Below are 15,497 nucleotides of genomic sequence, written 5' to 3' on the forward strand. Positions count from 1 at the left end.
GTGGGCACCAAAAAAGTATGCAAGAAAGATGGTTAGATTTCAATTAAGAGCAAACACAAGAATACCAATGAAACATTATATGTAAGGATTTAGCAAATAAAACAAAGTAAATAAGTCATCCTCCCAAGACATCCCATTGTTCTCTATCTCATAGGATTCCTCAAGTCATGGTTGCTCTCAGATCACTCAGTAACTAACCTTTGGAATGATAACTCCAAGAATGAGTGATATATGATGAAAATGATCTATATGCAAGTGCAACTAAGATCTAGAATATGATAATAAAATCTAGTTCTGATGTGGATTATGCTATGATAATGAAACTAACTATACTATGAAATGGATATTAAACTATACTAACATTCTATGCTAACATGAGTATGTTATACTAATGATATGAGATTCTTCTAAATGCTAAATATTATGATTAAACAAAGAGGCAAAATTTTAAGACTTGATGAAATGGACTATAATCTAGATGCATGAAACTTGGATGATGGATTGTAAGAGAAATGAGGCCTATTCCTACAAGAAATGGGAAATTAGATAGTTAAGATTGAGTAATATTAACAAGGGCTAGAATTGAATGATCTTCAATCCATGTGACACTTTCAAACCAATCCTATGTTGACAAGTGTCAATATGACAAGGCTTTGAGAGGGGAGAGAAGAAACATTAAATTCTTGAGAAGACATGAGGGTTACCCTAGGAGGGTTTAATTAGGGTTGAGTTAGTGGATAAAGCTTTAATTAAAAGGATAAACTCTTGTGCAAGGGATAAAGGAATAACCATGGTAAAAGCAATGAATGCTTGACGAGACCCATGGGTTAAAGGATGGTTAAGTTAGAGAGAAAGTCTCTAACCAAGGGTCAAGGTTGAGTTAACCATTAATGGTTATATAAGAGCCTTACAAATTTTGGAAGACTTTGGAGGTTAACTTGTTGAAGACATAAAGCCTTTAATGGTTTATGAAGACTTTGGGGGTTTTTGAGAAGTGGTCATTTTCTTAAGAAATGTGTAAATGTTTAGGAGAGGGATTAGGTTAAATTGGAAGTGATTAGAAGAATCTAGAAGGGGGTTTAGTGGGCAAGTGAATTTGTAGGAGAATGCAAGTGGGAGGGTTTTTAGGATTTTATTTGAAATTAATTTAATTCAAAAAGTTGGTTGAAACTTGCATTGTTTTGATTTAAATAAATATTGATTTATTTACATGTCAAAAGGGGTTTTTCAATTAAATGTAAATTTAATTAAATGGGAAAAGGGGATTTAATTAAATAAATATGCTTTATTTAATTAAAGACTAGAATTTGGCTAAATGAATAAAATCAAATAAATTGAACAATTTATTTAATTAATAGAGGAAGGGGTGAATTAATTAAATAATAATTTAATTAATAGAAGAATTGTTAGAGAATTGAATAAACATTAAATATTTATTTAATTTGATGGTTTGATTTAGGTGTCTACAACTACTTATCAATTCAGGCATTCCAATTATTATCTATAATCATTTGTAAGGCAATGAGCCTTTCGGGGTTGTAGCCCTCATTGTATTTGAGCAGTGAGCTCTAGGCAATGTACCTAAATGTATGTGCATTCCCCTCATGTAATATTATTATACTTCTAACAAGGTATATTAATGTTGTGGGTCTCAATCCCGCTATGGTTTTTCCCTTAACCAGGTTTCCACGTAAAAATCCATGTGTTATGGTGTTGTGGCTATTTACTTTGTGTTTTTGCACTTTACTTTTATTCAGTTTTGCTAAGTGGCTAAAGAATCGAATTAAGAATGTTAAAAATTGTAGAACACTGATTCGCCCCCTCTCAGTGTTCCTTCATTCCAACAATTGGTATCAAAAGGATACTTCAGACACTCCATCCGGGCAGTTAAAAAGTTTGATCAATTCTGTAGAAACTCATTTTGAGTCCTTTGAAAAGTCTACTGAGGAGAAGGTCCAAAATAAATTCAATGCAAAGAGGCTCTGGAATTTGAAAAGGATGATTGCCAAAGACAAAGTCACTTTAGATGCATGTGTGAAGAGTATGCAAGATTCTTTGTCTGAAGGTGGAAACTTATGCAAATCATGCTTATCTCAGTCCAACTTCACTGCAGACATTGAGAAGAAGTCTAAGGCACATGAGGATGAGCTAGAATGCATATCTCATTCAGTTTATCCTCTGTCAGTATCATTGGGCAGTCATGAAAATCAAGTAATTTCATTAGTTGATAAAATGATAAGTCTGAGCCATAATCGGGAGAGAATAATTGGAAGAGTTGGAGAAATTAGGAGTCTCATTACTCCTAAGTTGGACATTATGTTGAATGCTCTTAAGGATACTCGAGATGCTCTGGCCAGCGGTGATCCAAAAGATGTAAAAATAGTAGAAGCTCAAGCTTACTTATTTAGTGGATTCATAATAGTGTTGTATAATCTACAGAAGGGCTGGGATAGCCACTTGGACACATTGAAGAACTCTTATGCACTTCAATTTTTTGTGAGCATGTAAGGACTATGTGTACATATGTAAATAGCATTTTTGACTTGAATTTTTTGGTTTCTGAAACCCTACCCTTGCCATTGATGTCAAAGGGGGAGTTTACAGGAGTGAAAAATGTTGATCTTAGAGGGAGTCTTTACTTTTGGGAAGTCCGACAGTTAGATTCTTATTACAGTGTATATTATTTTGGTTTTGATCTGACACTTAGTCATTTTTCACTAAGTGTTGTCATCAATGCCAAAGGGGTAGATTGTTAGCAAGAGACACTACATTGATGATCAGATGTTTTCATTGATGGCAACTTCAACAAGATATTCAATCCATAATTCATGATTCATTCATAGCAGAAGATTGATTGAGGTTTTGTGAGGTCCGGTGAGAAGAACAGGTCATCCGACAGAGTGTACAGTGTTGTGGTTAGCGATTTAGTTGTGTTGAGTACTTTGTGTTGTGAATCTCAGAAATGAATTGTGGATGTGTAAATTTCATTATTCCAAGTTTGTGTGCTTCGATGTTGTCTTGTGTGAGTTGGAAGATCTGGTAGACAAGTGTTATGTTAGAATAGTGCTTATCAACAGTAATGTGTGAAGATTCATTGTGTGGATCATGTGGAGTGATTTTGGCCATTGGTTGTGTGTTTGAGGTTAGTGAGCCAACATGAAGGAAGCATGTGGATAATTTTTTTTGGTCCACATGGTTGTTTTGGATCGGATTGAGCCGATTTAAGTAACATGTTTCATTTGTGTGTTATGTAGTTTTTGGGCCAACCTAAAATAAACCTAATTTAATGTTGTGGATATATAAGACCAATTGATATGATAATTTGGTGTATTGATGGTTGTTTTTGAAGGGTGTATGAGGGATTGTGCACAATTGAAAGATTTGTGCTCTGAAATACAGCAAAATATTAGAACAGAGGAGTGTTGTAGAACAAAGTATTTTGTGCTTAATCAGAACTATTTCTGGCATTTGTAGATGTTGCTTGTCATTTTAAACATTCTAATTATTATCTATAATCATTTGTAAGGCAATGAGCCTTCTGGGGTTGTAGCCCTCATTGTATTTGAGCAGTGAGCTCTAGGCAGTGTGCCTGAATGCATGTGCATCCCCCTCATGTAATATTATTATACTTCTAACAAGGTATACTAATATTGTGGGTCTCAATCCCACCGTGGTTTTTCCCTTAACTGGGTTTCCACATAAAAATCCTAGTGTTATGATGTTGTGGCTATTTTTTTTGTATTTCTGCACTTTACTTTTATTCAGTTTTCCTAAGTGGTTAAAGAATCAAATTGAGAATGTTAAAAATTACAGAACACTAATTCACCCCCCCTCTCAGTGCTCCTTGATTCCAACATATATATATATATATATATATATATATATATATATATATATTTATTTATTTATTTATTTATTTATTTATTTATTTATTTATTTATTTATTTATTTATTTATTTATTTATTACTCAGAAGTAAAATTAATTAAATAACCTCGTCCCAAATTATAAATAAAACTTTATAATAAATTTAATAATTAAAACTACCAAAACAATAAGACAAATAAACCCACATGAACACACATGAACACACATACACATCATACCAAAGACATCAAATTTCTTGCCTATGTGGCATTCTGATTAGGTAGATAGAAGACCAGATACATTTCTCTATTATCGAGCAAGGGCTAAGGGTTTGAATAATGGGCCTTATGCTATCTCCCACAACTTTCATTAGGATTATGTAGGCACGCTCAGACCTGTGAAACCAGGTGGAGTCGATATCATGTACCTACAACTCTACATAGCACCAAACATTTGCAAATACATATACATTTAAAAACACCCAAACAGGTGAAAGAGAATCGCAACATCACATCTCTCTCACTAGTGAGTTATGTGACATTGTCCTATTCACCCCCATACAATCATAGAAGAGATTTAACATATAGATATTATCGAACAACATATTTATTTAACCATAATTATTAAGTGAAGGTTAGAACAACACACAACATCATATTCCAAGATAGTAAATCACACCTACTAAATAGCATGCAAACATGAATGAATCGACATAAAAACCTAACATCACGATCATGTCCTAAATATATCATCATCCACTTTAGGAGCATAACGTATTTAATAACATCATAAAAAGTCTCATTCAAGAGGAATCCAATCATCAATAAGGAAGTCAAAATCACACATGAGATTCATTATCATATAACATAATTATCATACGAATGATTCCTAGAGGCATGTTACATAAGGCACCATCCCCTCGCACCACAATCAAGATCATACATGAGACATGAATCAAATCTTAATCCATCTCATAGTCTAGCTAGATTCGCCAGTACATGGGTTGGTTTCACCTAATAATTACTTATTCATAAGGAACATTATCATATTCTATTGCAATGTAAACATTAATCTAACATCATAGCAAAGTCTCGTAAATATCTTACACCTCCAATCACAAAGGATGGATCGGGGAGGGGCAAGTCCAAGATCTAGCTACATATATAAGTGTGACACTTTCCATTGCATATGGTCTATCCATGTACCCTTCAATGAAATGTTTGAGGTGATGTTTATCATCATTTTCTTCATTTTTTATCATTGGCTTGAACACCTCTCTTGAAACATTTAAAGTAAAAAATACTCTACTACTTTCTACCAATGGCAACTCTAATAACATACGACATGTTTCTTATGATCCAATGTCTCTCTCAATGAGAGTTTATGTTACAAGTATCCTATATGCCCTTGATGTCACTTCATCTGGATTTTCAATATTTGCAAGTCACATTAACATTTGATGATAAGTTTATGAACTCTTTTCTACTTTTGCCACATACTTTGCAATATAATTCATTACAACATGTCTTAAAAGAACTGGTTGCCAATCTACATTTGCTCTCCATAACCGAAGTATGTTACAATTATGTGTGTTTACTCAATCATCATTTATTTTAGGTTCATATACTTTATCTCCTATGGTTGGGTCTTCAAATAATTTTGATCCATCTAGGTGTAAAGACCATGGTGCATTGTACCTACAAACAAAAAGTAAATTGTTAGCTTACATAAATGTTTTAATTATTTATTAGTACAAAATATTTGAATCTATAAATATCTTACCTACAAACCATTCTTCCTCTTTTTTTACTAAGGAAAGAACCCTCTTTACACATTGTATGTCATTCAACACAATTGAGCAACTCTTCATTGTCATGTGTTAAGTCAATCTAGGTTAGTTGTTGTGTATTTTGAAGGCATGGATGTTGTGTAAAATTTTGTAAGACCTATCATTGATGATATAACATATTTTATTAATTAAAATACATGTATTTTAATATATTTTTAAATGAATATACAATTGAGAATTAATAGTATAGTTGTATGTTTTGTTGATGTGGATCTCCCTGTGGATTCCATGCATGGATAATAGAATCAAAGTATTTTTTAGCATTTTTTACTTCATCATTATTTCCCCAATCAATATTGTCTATGTTAGGTTCTCCCTCTAGCCATATGAATTCATGCACATGTGGTGATCCTCTATGTTTCCATTCATATCTTGAGCAATATTCTTTTGCCTTCATTCCCTTTTATAGTATTTCCTTTTGAAACATTATATATCATACTTGTGCATGTAATATGCTACAATATGTGGATTGTCAATAATATTTTATCACCTCCATTTATGTGCTTCTTGTGGATTAGGTGGTTGTGTCCTTGGCATTAATGTATGCAAATTTGGCCAGTACATATCTGTTGCACTCAAAGTAAAAACCATTGTTGGTGTTCCAATCTAATGCAATAGGTCTATTAATTCAGCCCAACATTTTGCCCAATAAGACCTTGTACCCCTTATTGTTACGCCAAAACGCATTAAACAATCAACTAGATATGAGTGAGGGATATTTTCCATATGTTTTTGTAACTCATTGATTGTGATTGTCATGTCTTGCAAGCTCTTTTTACAAACACTGCAGATGAGTTTTGTGCACGATGTCGCATAATCATATTCATCATATAATATCTAAATTGTGGGTATCATCCAAAATGATGATCTCTATATCGAAGTAAATGCTCAACAAACTCATGCAGATGGACTCTCCTTATTCATGGTTATATCCAATCACATCATCATCTAGAAAGTATTGAAAAAGCCATATCAAGTAATCCTTCATTTGACATACTCATTTATTGGAGATGCTCCAATTCCTAGCTAATCAATTAGTGGTCCAAGATCTACATTAGGGTTATTTACCCATGCATGAATCAGTTCCATCTCTCTTCGAGCATTTGGTGGCTTAGAGGCCATTGATGTAGTGTGATTATAATGTTTTCTTCATCCATCTCCAATACTATACCCACAAATACATATTCATTTGTGTCAGAATCAAACTCCATATGAGCAATGATTCTCTACTCTAAGTGGATATGTTACTCCACACATGCATGGTATTCATTTTTAATCCTCGTAGCAATTTGTGAAGTAAAGAAAAGAGTTTGTTTTGTTCTTTTTAAAAGAACCAAAAGAAGAGCTTTCTACTCTAACCCTACAGATGAAAATGACTTTAGTAGACACATGGTGGGATATCCAACCTATCTTTCCCTCAATTACAGAGCTTTGTCTTTTTACAATCAAAGAGTAATTCTAACAAAAATCAGAAAATGTGAATGATAGAATGAAGAAAATTTCAAATAAAAATTGTGAATTAACTACTAATCAATTGTGAACTACTAATTGATCAAGTGTGAATTACTGTAACATCAAGTGCGAACTGATCTCTGAGCAATTGTGAATTACTGACATGTCAATTGTGAATTAGTTAATAGGCAGAATTTGGAATATAATTTAGACAGAAATATAAGACAGAAGAGAAGAATTTTTGGTTTTCTGAGTCTTTGCTTCTAAACATGCAAGCTTATATTGTAGCGTCATCGCATATCTTGGACCCTTTGAAGACTTTATGCGTGATCGCATATTGTAAATTTGTATCTTGTTATTGTTGGGTTTCTTCGATTTGCCTTTCTGCCTTAATGATCCTCTAGTATTCTTTAAGCTGCCTCTTATGTTGTCTCCTCCTTCTTGCCCCTGAAATCTTGAATGTAGCCCTTCATGTCATCAAATTAGACACTTCTCATGCAAAAACATGAATTTTCCAGAATTAGAAAATATTTATGGGTTAGGTGCGCAAAATCAATTAACTAAGAAATGATAGACAAAAATTAAATTTTGACCCCTTCTGGCAATTGTGAAACAGTTTTAGCAATTGTGAGACATTCTGAAAGCAATTGCAAATTAATATGACATCAATTACGAATTGATATTTGCAATTGTGAATCTCTGCAGTGTCAATTGCAAACCTGCAATTTTTGGGTTTGTACGGACTTACAAAATCAAATAAATCAAAGAACGAAGGTTAGATCTGTTTGTTCACGTCAGGTTCACCGTTTGTATTAGGGTTAAAATCATGATAATTAATCAGATTATAAGAGCGAATCACAAACTCTAATCTACTTAGAATTAATCCTAAATAATAATCGAATAATATAAAATCAATTGAATTGAGCAAATAAATCTAATTAAGACTCTCTCAATCGATTTGACAAAGCTTCCATTGCTCTTCTCCTTAGTTGTTGTTGAATTGTCTCTTAGGTATTGCACTAATTTCTTGCATAGATTAGCAACTATTTCAAAGACTATGATCTAGATTGAATTGAGAAAAGAGGTTGAATTTATAGATTTTCAACACAAAGGAGGTGAGGATTGAACTGAAATGTTGATTGATAGTCAACTGAGATTAATTGAAGAGTGAAGTCAATTTGATTGATCTATTAACAGGATTGATTGAAGAGTGAGCTGAATAGATTATCCAATAGACTAAATAGATTGAGGAGATGATTGAATTGATTGATTAGAAGATTGAATAGATTAGTTAGTCAGAAAAAGCTGATTTGGAGTGAAAAAGGGAGATTGGAGAGTTAACTGAGTTAACTGATTGGTTAACTAATTTGATCAATTTGTTATGATTTTCAACATGTTCTGTAGGAGATTCATTTGAAATTCAATTTCATTTTGATTTGGATTTGCATTTGAATTTTCGAATGTTGAAATACACATGAGATTCAATGAAATTCAGATTTGGTGAAATGTGAATTTGGAAGAAATAAAATTAATTGAAATGATATGAAATTTGAATTTGGGGAAATGTGAAATGAAATTAGATGAAATTAATTGGAATTAAAATTTGGGAGATTGGAGGAATAAGTTAATTATTTTAAATAATTTATAGAAATGAGTTTAATTAAATAATAAAGATTATTTAACTAAAGAATTATTTGTGATTAATTAAATAAATAATTTTAAATTAATATTTAGAAGACGATTAACGGATTAAATTGATTAGAGAATAGAAATTTGATAATTAGGAGTGTTGAATGGTGATGATTACAAGAAATAGTTAGTTTAATCAAATAATTAAATAATTACTTAATTAAATAGACGAATAATTAGTGTATGATCGATGAGACATTTTTAGGTGTCTATAGAATGCATTGAGAAGTTGAGAGAGAAAATCCATAAGTTTGAAATAAGGCATAAAGAAGTCAGTGAAGAGCTTAAGCAAGCAAACAACACTATTACAAATCTGAAAGTCAAAAGTGAAGACAATGAGAAGACCGAGGTGTTGTAATTAGATTGTCATCGATGTCAACAATTGAAGTAATGCATGGGATAGAGATGCAAAATGGTGAGTGTCTTAGAGGAAGCAGAGGACAAAGACAAGATGCTACCTGTTGTTGTACAATAATCACACTGTGTTATCAATAATTAAAGTGAAGCACTGGACAACATTGCATGATGATGAATGCTCCAAATGGAGGTCAAAATGACAGAATTGGTGTTGTCTCTAGTTGGCACAAGTTGAGCAAATAACAATGAGAACAATAGTAGCGAATTGGATAAGTATGAAGCATGCACTAAGTGAGTTGGCTTGACTTAGAAAAAGGTGTGCAACCCCATCATCCTCCATGTATATTTTGCAATATTGCTAATGTGATGTGCATTACACCCAATACCAACACAAAAGTGGTTCACAACTCTGACTTAAAAGAGGCCCATGTGGACATTTGACCTGTTGAGAATGGGTGTCTCAAACTTACTAGTTGAAATCCCATTCAAATGGTGTTTGGTTTCTACAATGAGCAGTTCAGTTTGCTTGATCAGATTTGTGCTTGATCTGGTGCATTTTTCAAGTGCTTTATGTTATTATTTCACACACATTCATCTTGAGCTAAAGTTAGATAGTTTAGGAGGATTCATTGTGAGAGATGGTAGCATGTTTATCTCCTTAACATAGGGGATGGTAGTGGGTTGATTTCTTGAAATAGGAATGGAATAGTTTGATTATATCTTGGGGTTGTAAAGGAGATCTTACTTGTCATAATTGACACTTAGAGGTGTATGTAGAAGGAAATGTGATGCAGGAGCATCCCCAGTTCTTGGCAGTCTTGCATCAACCAAAAACATTTCTTTTTAGTTTGTTTTCAGTTTTGCAGTTTCAGCATTTATTTTTTCACTTCTTACATTTGTTCACTAGATCTTGTGGAGCTAGATTTTGCTTGTAAACATGATTATCTTCCTTATTCTTGAACCACAGAATGTTCAGATATTTTTTCGGCAAGTTATCACTTGCAGATTCTAAGATAGTTTTCTAACTTAGAACACCGGAACCAATTGGACCTATTTGCTATTGGTGAATCTTGCGGATCTTTCCCATAGATTGTGGATCCCTAGTTTGTTGTGTCTATCATTCCTTGGTGTGTGTCCAACCTTCCCTCTAATCCGCACTTCTTCCTTTGGATTTTCTAGAGGATTATCATTGGCAGAGGCTGACATAGTGCTTTTGTATGTTTCATCATGTTCATCATTGTTTGATTCTTCTTGGGCCAACTGGATCTCTCTAGACCATATAAATCAATGTAATTTAGCTTGTATAAGTATGTTGTTGGAACCGAGAAGATCTATCTTGAGATTAAGAGGTTTAGTATAGACTGAGACTGAAATTGAGCATGTTTGTATCAGGCCAGTGAGCCTAATCTTGTAGCCCACATGTTGTTGATAGATTTTAAATGGTTTTTAAGATATCATTAATCAGTTTTGCATTGCCTCCATCATCTTGTCTTGCTTTCATTGTGTTTACTCTTGCTACACATTCTGGATAGAACTCATTGAGGTCCCTCCTAACTGTGACTACACCAAGTGGTATCAGAGCAAGATTTCATTCTGAAGATTGTGTTGTCCTAAAGATTTTGTTGTGGGGTGGTGGATTGTAGATCCAACCTGCAACTACAGATGACTGGCATAAAGATGGCACAAAGAGGAAATAGGAATGGTGGAGCACATGGGAATGCAGACCCTAATGTAATGGAAATGTTGAGAGGAATTGCAGCCTGGTTGGAAGTTGTTGAAATAGCCCAGAGAAGAGGTCAACATATTGAAGATGTGAGTGAAGATGAGGATGAAGAAGAACCGACAGAACAGGTAGCAAATCCATCGGTGATCAATCCAAATGAGGAAAGGTTCTTGAGGGTTTTGAGTAGGGCAAACACCAAACCACATTTTACCCCACCGGAGTATGATGGTAAGTTGGATTCAAATGAATAAATGGATTAGATCTCAAAGATGGAGAAGTATTTTGAATTTGAGAACACCGCAAAAGAAAGAAAGGTGAAATATGTCTGCACTCGGTTGAAAGGTCATGAATCTCTTTGGTGGGAACATTTGCAGGTTGATAGATAGAGAACAGGCAAAGAGAAGATCAAATCATGGGAGCAGATACTTGCCAAGTTGAAATCAAAGTTTTTGCTAGTTGATTACCAAGTAAATTTGTTCCAGAAGTTATAGAACTTGAAACAGAAAGAATCAAGTGTGAAGGTGTATACCAAAGCATTCTACAAGTTAAATATCAAATTTGGACATATTGATGATGAGAATGAACAATTTGAGAGATATTTGAATAGACTATGGATGTCTATACAAGATGAACTTAGTTTGACCAAGTTACAGAGTGTTTAAGAATCTTATCAATATGCCCTGAAAGTAGAAGAGAAGTTGAACAAAAGACATGAGCAGAGATAGAGAGGTAGAGGTGGAAGGTTTTCCAAAAGAATATTTCAAGGAGGAAGAGGATGTTCCCGAGGAAGAGGAGCCTATATAAATAAGAACAAGGACAAAGAAGTAAACAAGGAAGGTAGTTCATATCGGAAGGATGACAAAAAATTTTGCCAGAGAAGAGAATGTGATGGTTACTGGAATGAGGGTTTTAGAAAAGATGACAAAAGACAAGATAATAGAGTGTGGAGGAGAAGGACATCATGCTTTTGAATGTAAGAAGTCAGAGAAAGTTAGAAGAACAACATTGGTAGAAGAAATCCCCACTGGATTAGCCAACAAACTGGAAGATGGAGAATTGTTGATGATGAGGAGATCTTTGTGTCATACCAAACAGGATGAAGACCCTTGCAGAGGAGAAATTTGTTCAAGACTAGATGTAAGGTATTTGGTAAGTGTTGTAAAGTAGTTATTGATAGTGGTAGTTTAGATAATCTTGTTTTAGAAGAGATGGTGAATAAATTGAAGTTGGAAAGGTTGAGATGCCCTAAGCCTTATCAGATAACATGGATTCAAGATGATCATAAGTTGTTAGTAAGTGAGAAATGCTTAGTAAAATTGAAAATTGGAAATTATCATGATGAAGTTTTGTGTGATATTATGCCTATGGATATTTGTCACACTTTTTTGGGAAGACCTTAGCAGTTTGATAGATAGGAAATACATGATGGAAGAAAGAATATATACACTATTGTAGGAAATGGGATGAAACAAACCTTTTTACCCTTGGAGGATCCCCCGAAGAGTGAAGTCTATACGAATGCTAGAATTTGTTTGGTGGATGGAATAAGACATGAGAACGTGTGTTTTTCCTTAGTTCCTAAGAAGACTGAGAACCATGAGCATGAAGAACAACCGGAGAAGATAAAGGAGTTGTTGGCAGAGTATGAAGACATCATTTCAGGTAATGTGCCTGATGGATTACCACCTATGAGGAGTATCAGCCATTGCATGGACCTAATTCTCGAAGCTGGTTTGCCTAACAAAGTTGCACACTAGATAACATCCGAAAAGAATGAAGAGTTGAATAGACAAGTGCAGGAATTGTTGAAGAAATGTTTGATCAGAGAAAGTTTGAGTCCTTGTGCAGTACCAGCAATATTAGAACCTGATAAGAATGGAGGATGGAGGATGTGTATCGATTCCAAACCAATAAACAAGATCACAGTGAAGTATCGGTTTCCTTTGCCTAGGATGGATGACATAATGGATTGTTTGAGTGGAGCCAAATACTACACAAAGATATACTTGAAGAGTGGATATCATCATATCAAAATCAGAGAAGGAGATGAGTGGAAGACAACGTTCAAGACAAATGAAGGATTGTATGAATGGTTGGTGACACTATTTGGGTTGACTAATGCACTGAGAACTTTCATGAGATTGATGAATGAGGTATTGAAGAAATTCTTGGGTAAGTTTGTTATTGTGTATCCGGATGACATTCTAATTTTTAGTAAGACGAAGGAGGAGCATATGTTGCATTTAAGACAAGTTTCTCAAAGGTCCAGATAAGAGAGGTTGATGATAAGTCTAAAGAAGTGTAGTTTCATGAAGGAAGAGTTAGTATATTTGGGATTTGTGATATCTGCAGATGGATTGAAGATGGACCCTGAAAAAGGTAAAAGCAATTGTTGAATGACCTACACCAGAAAGCATTGGAGAGGTAAGATTATTTCATGGATTGGCTAGTTTCTACTAGAAGTTTATCAAAAAATTCAGTTCAGTTTGTAGCCCTATCATTGTGACAATGAGAGGAGATAGGAAGGAATTCAAGTGGACAACCACAGAAAATAAGAGTTTTGAATTGTAGAAGCAAAAGGTGACTAAGCAGCTTGTGTTAGCTTTATCAAATTTCAACAAAGTATTTCAAGTAGACTATGATGCAAGTGGAAATGCAATTAGAGTCATGTTAAGTCAGGAAGGGAGAGCAGTAGCTTATTTTAGTGAAAAGGTGAATGATGCAAGAAGGAGATATTCAGTGTATGATCAGGAATTTTATGTCATAGTTCAAGCCTTGAAGAAGTGGAGACATTACTTGTTGCCTAAGGAGTTTATGTTGTATGCTAATCATAAAGCCTTATAGTATTTGAATAGTTAAAGTAAGTTGAATCAGAGACATACGAGATGGGTAGAGTTTTTGCAGAGTTACACCTTTGTGTTGAAGCATAATAGTGGGAAGTCAAAAAAAGTTGCCGATACATTGAGTAGAAGGAGGAATTTGCTGACAGAGATGAGAGTGATAGTATTAGGATTTGAGGAATTGAAGACCTTGTATGATGATGACCCGGATTTTGCAGAATCTTGGAAAGCATGTAGAGAACCGATTATGGTAGATAGAAGTAAGTGGTTGGATTATTTCATTCGGAATGGGATGTTGCTTAGAGGAGTTTAGTTGTGTATACCTAAGAGTTCTATGAGGGAGAATCTGATAAAGGAGAAGCATAGTGGAGGATTAGTCGGACACTTTGGTGTTGACAAAACAGTAGCATTGGTGAGTGAACATTACTGTTGGTCTCAGATTCATAAGGATGTCAAGAAGTTTATGTAGAGTTGTAGAGTTTGTCAGGTTGCAAAAGGTAGTAGTCAAAATGTGGGATTATATAAACCTTTGACAGATCCAGAGAGACCTTCGGAGGATATAATCATGGATTTCATACTTGGATTGCCTATGACATGGAGAGGGAATGATTATATATTTGTGGTGGTTGATAGATTCTCGAAGATGTCTCATTTCATACCTTGTAAGAAGACATCAGATGCAGTGCATATAGCTAAATTATTTTTCAAGGAAGTGGTGAGATTACATGGATCACCTAAGAGTATAGTTTCAAATAGAGACACTAAGTTTGTTGGTTATTTTTGGAGGACACTTTGGAAGAAGATGAAAATAGATTTGGAGTTTAGTTCTACTTTTCACCCACAGACTGATGGACAGACAAAGGTAGGAAATAGGAGTTTGGTAAATTTGTTGAGCTGCTTGGTTGGAGAGAAGACTGGAAGTTGGGATTTGATTCTTGCACAAGCAAAGAAATAATGCAGTGAACAGGAGCACCAAAAGAATACCTTTTGAGATTTTTACCGGAGCACACCCTAGAGGTATATTAGAATTGAGGGATGTCAGTAATGAAGACAAGAAGAGTGAAGAGGCAAAAGAATTTGCAAATCATATGAAGGCCTTACATGTTCAAGTTATGCAGCATTTGGAGGAAATGAACAGCAAGTATAAAAAGAAAGTAGATGAGAAGAGAAGACATATGGAATTTGAAGTTGGTGATGAAGTGACGGTGTACCTGAGGAAAAAAATATTTCCAGTTGGAATATATAACAAGTTGCAGATGAGAAAGTTTGGACCTTGTAAGATTTTGAGGAAATTCAGTTTCGGAAATGCATATGAAGTAGAGTTACCAGATGGTTTGGGTATTTCACCCATATTCAACATTGTCGATCTACACCGGTATCATGAATCAGAATTCAGTAAAGCCAGTATTTCAGATTTGGAGTTACAATTTCCCCAAAAGGAACTAGATCATTTGAAGATATTTTGGACAATAGGATTGGGCATAGCACCTGGAGCAGTCAGTACAAGGAGTATCTTGTGAAATGGAAGAACAGACCAGTTGAAGATTCATCTTGGATTTCTCAGGCAGAGGTAGACCACCTTGGTTTTCCTCTAACCCTATCAAAGAGAGGGACTCTCTTTTTTTCAACAACCTTGGATGTCTAATGCAGGAGCATCCCCGATTCTTGGCAATCTTGCATCAACCAAAAATATTTCTTTTAAGTTTGTTTTCTATTTTGCA

General features: G+C 34.3%; 1 protein-coding gene across 1 annotated transcript in view; it reads left to right on the forward strand.

Annotated features, from left to right (window-relative positions):
- The first annotated feature begins 1,998 nt into the window (after positions 1–1,998).
- LOC131875318 (uncharacterized) overlaps positions 1,999–15,497 on the forward strand; it is a 65,206-nt gene continuing 51,707 nt past the window's right edge. The window contains exon 1 of the mRNA XM_059219403.1: positions 1,999–2,359. Coding sequence (XP_059075386.1) covers positions 1,999–2,359 — 361 coding nt within the window. The remainder of the gene's footprint in view (positions 2,360–15,497) is intronic.

The sequence above is a fragment of the Cryptomeria japonica genome, chromosome 4 (genome assembly GCF_030272615.1).
Source record: "Cryptomeria japonica chromosome 4, Sugi_1.0, whole genome shotgun sequence".
NCBI lineage: Eukaryota > Viridiplantae > Streptophyta > Pinopsida > Cupressales > Cupressaceae > Cryptomeria > Cryptomeria japonica.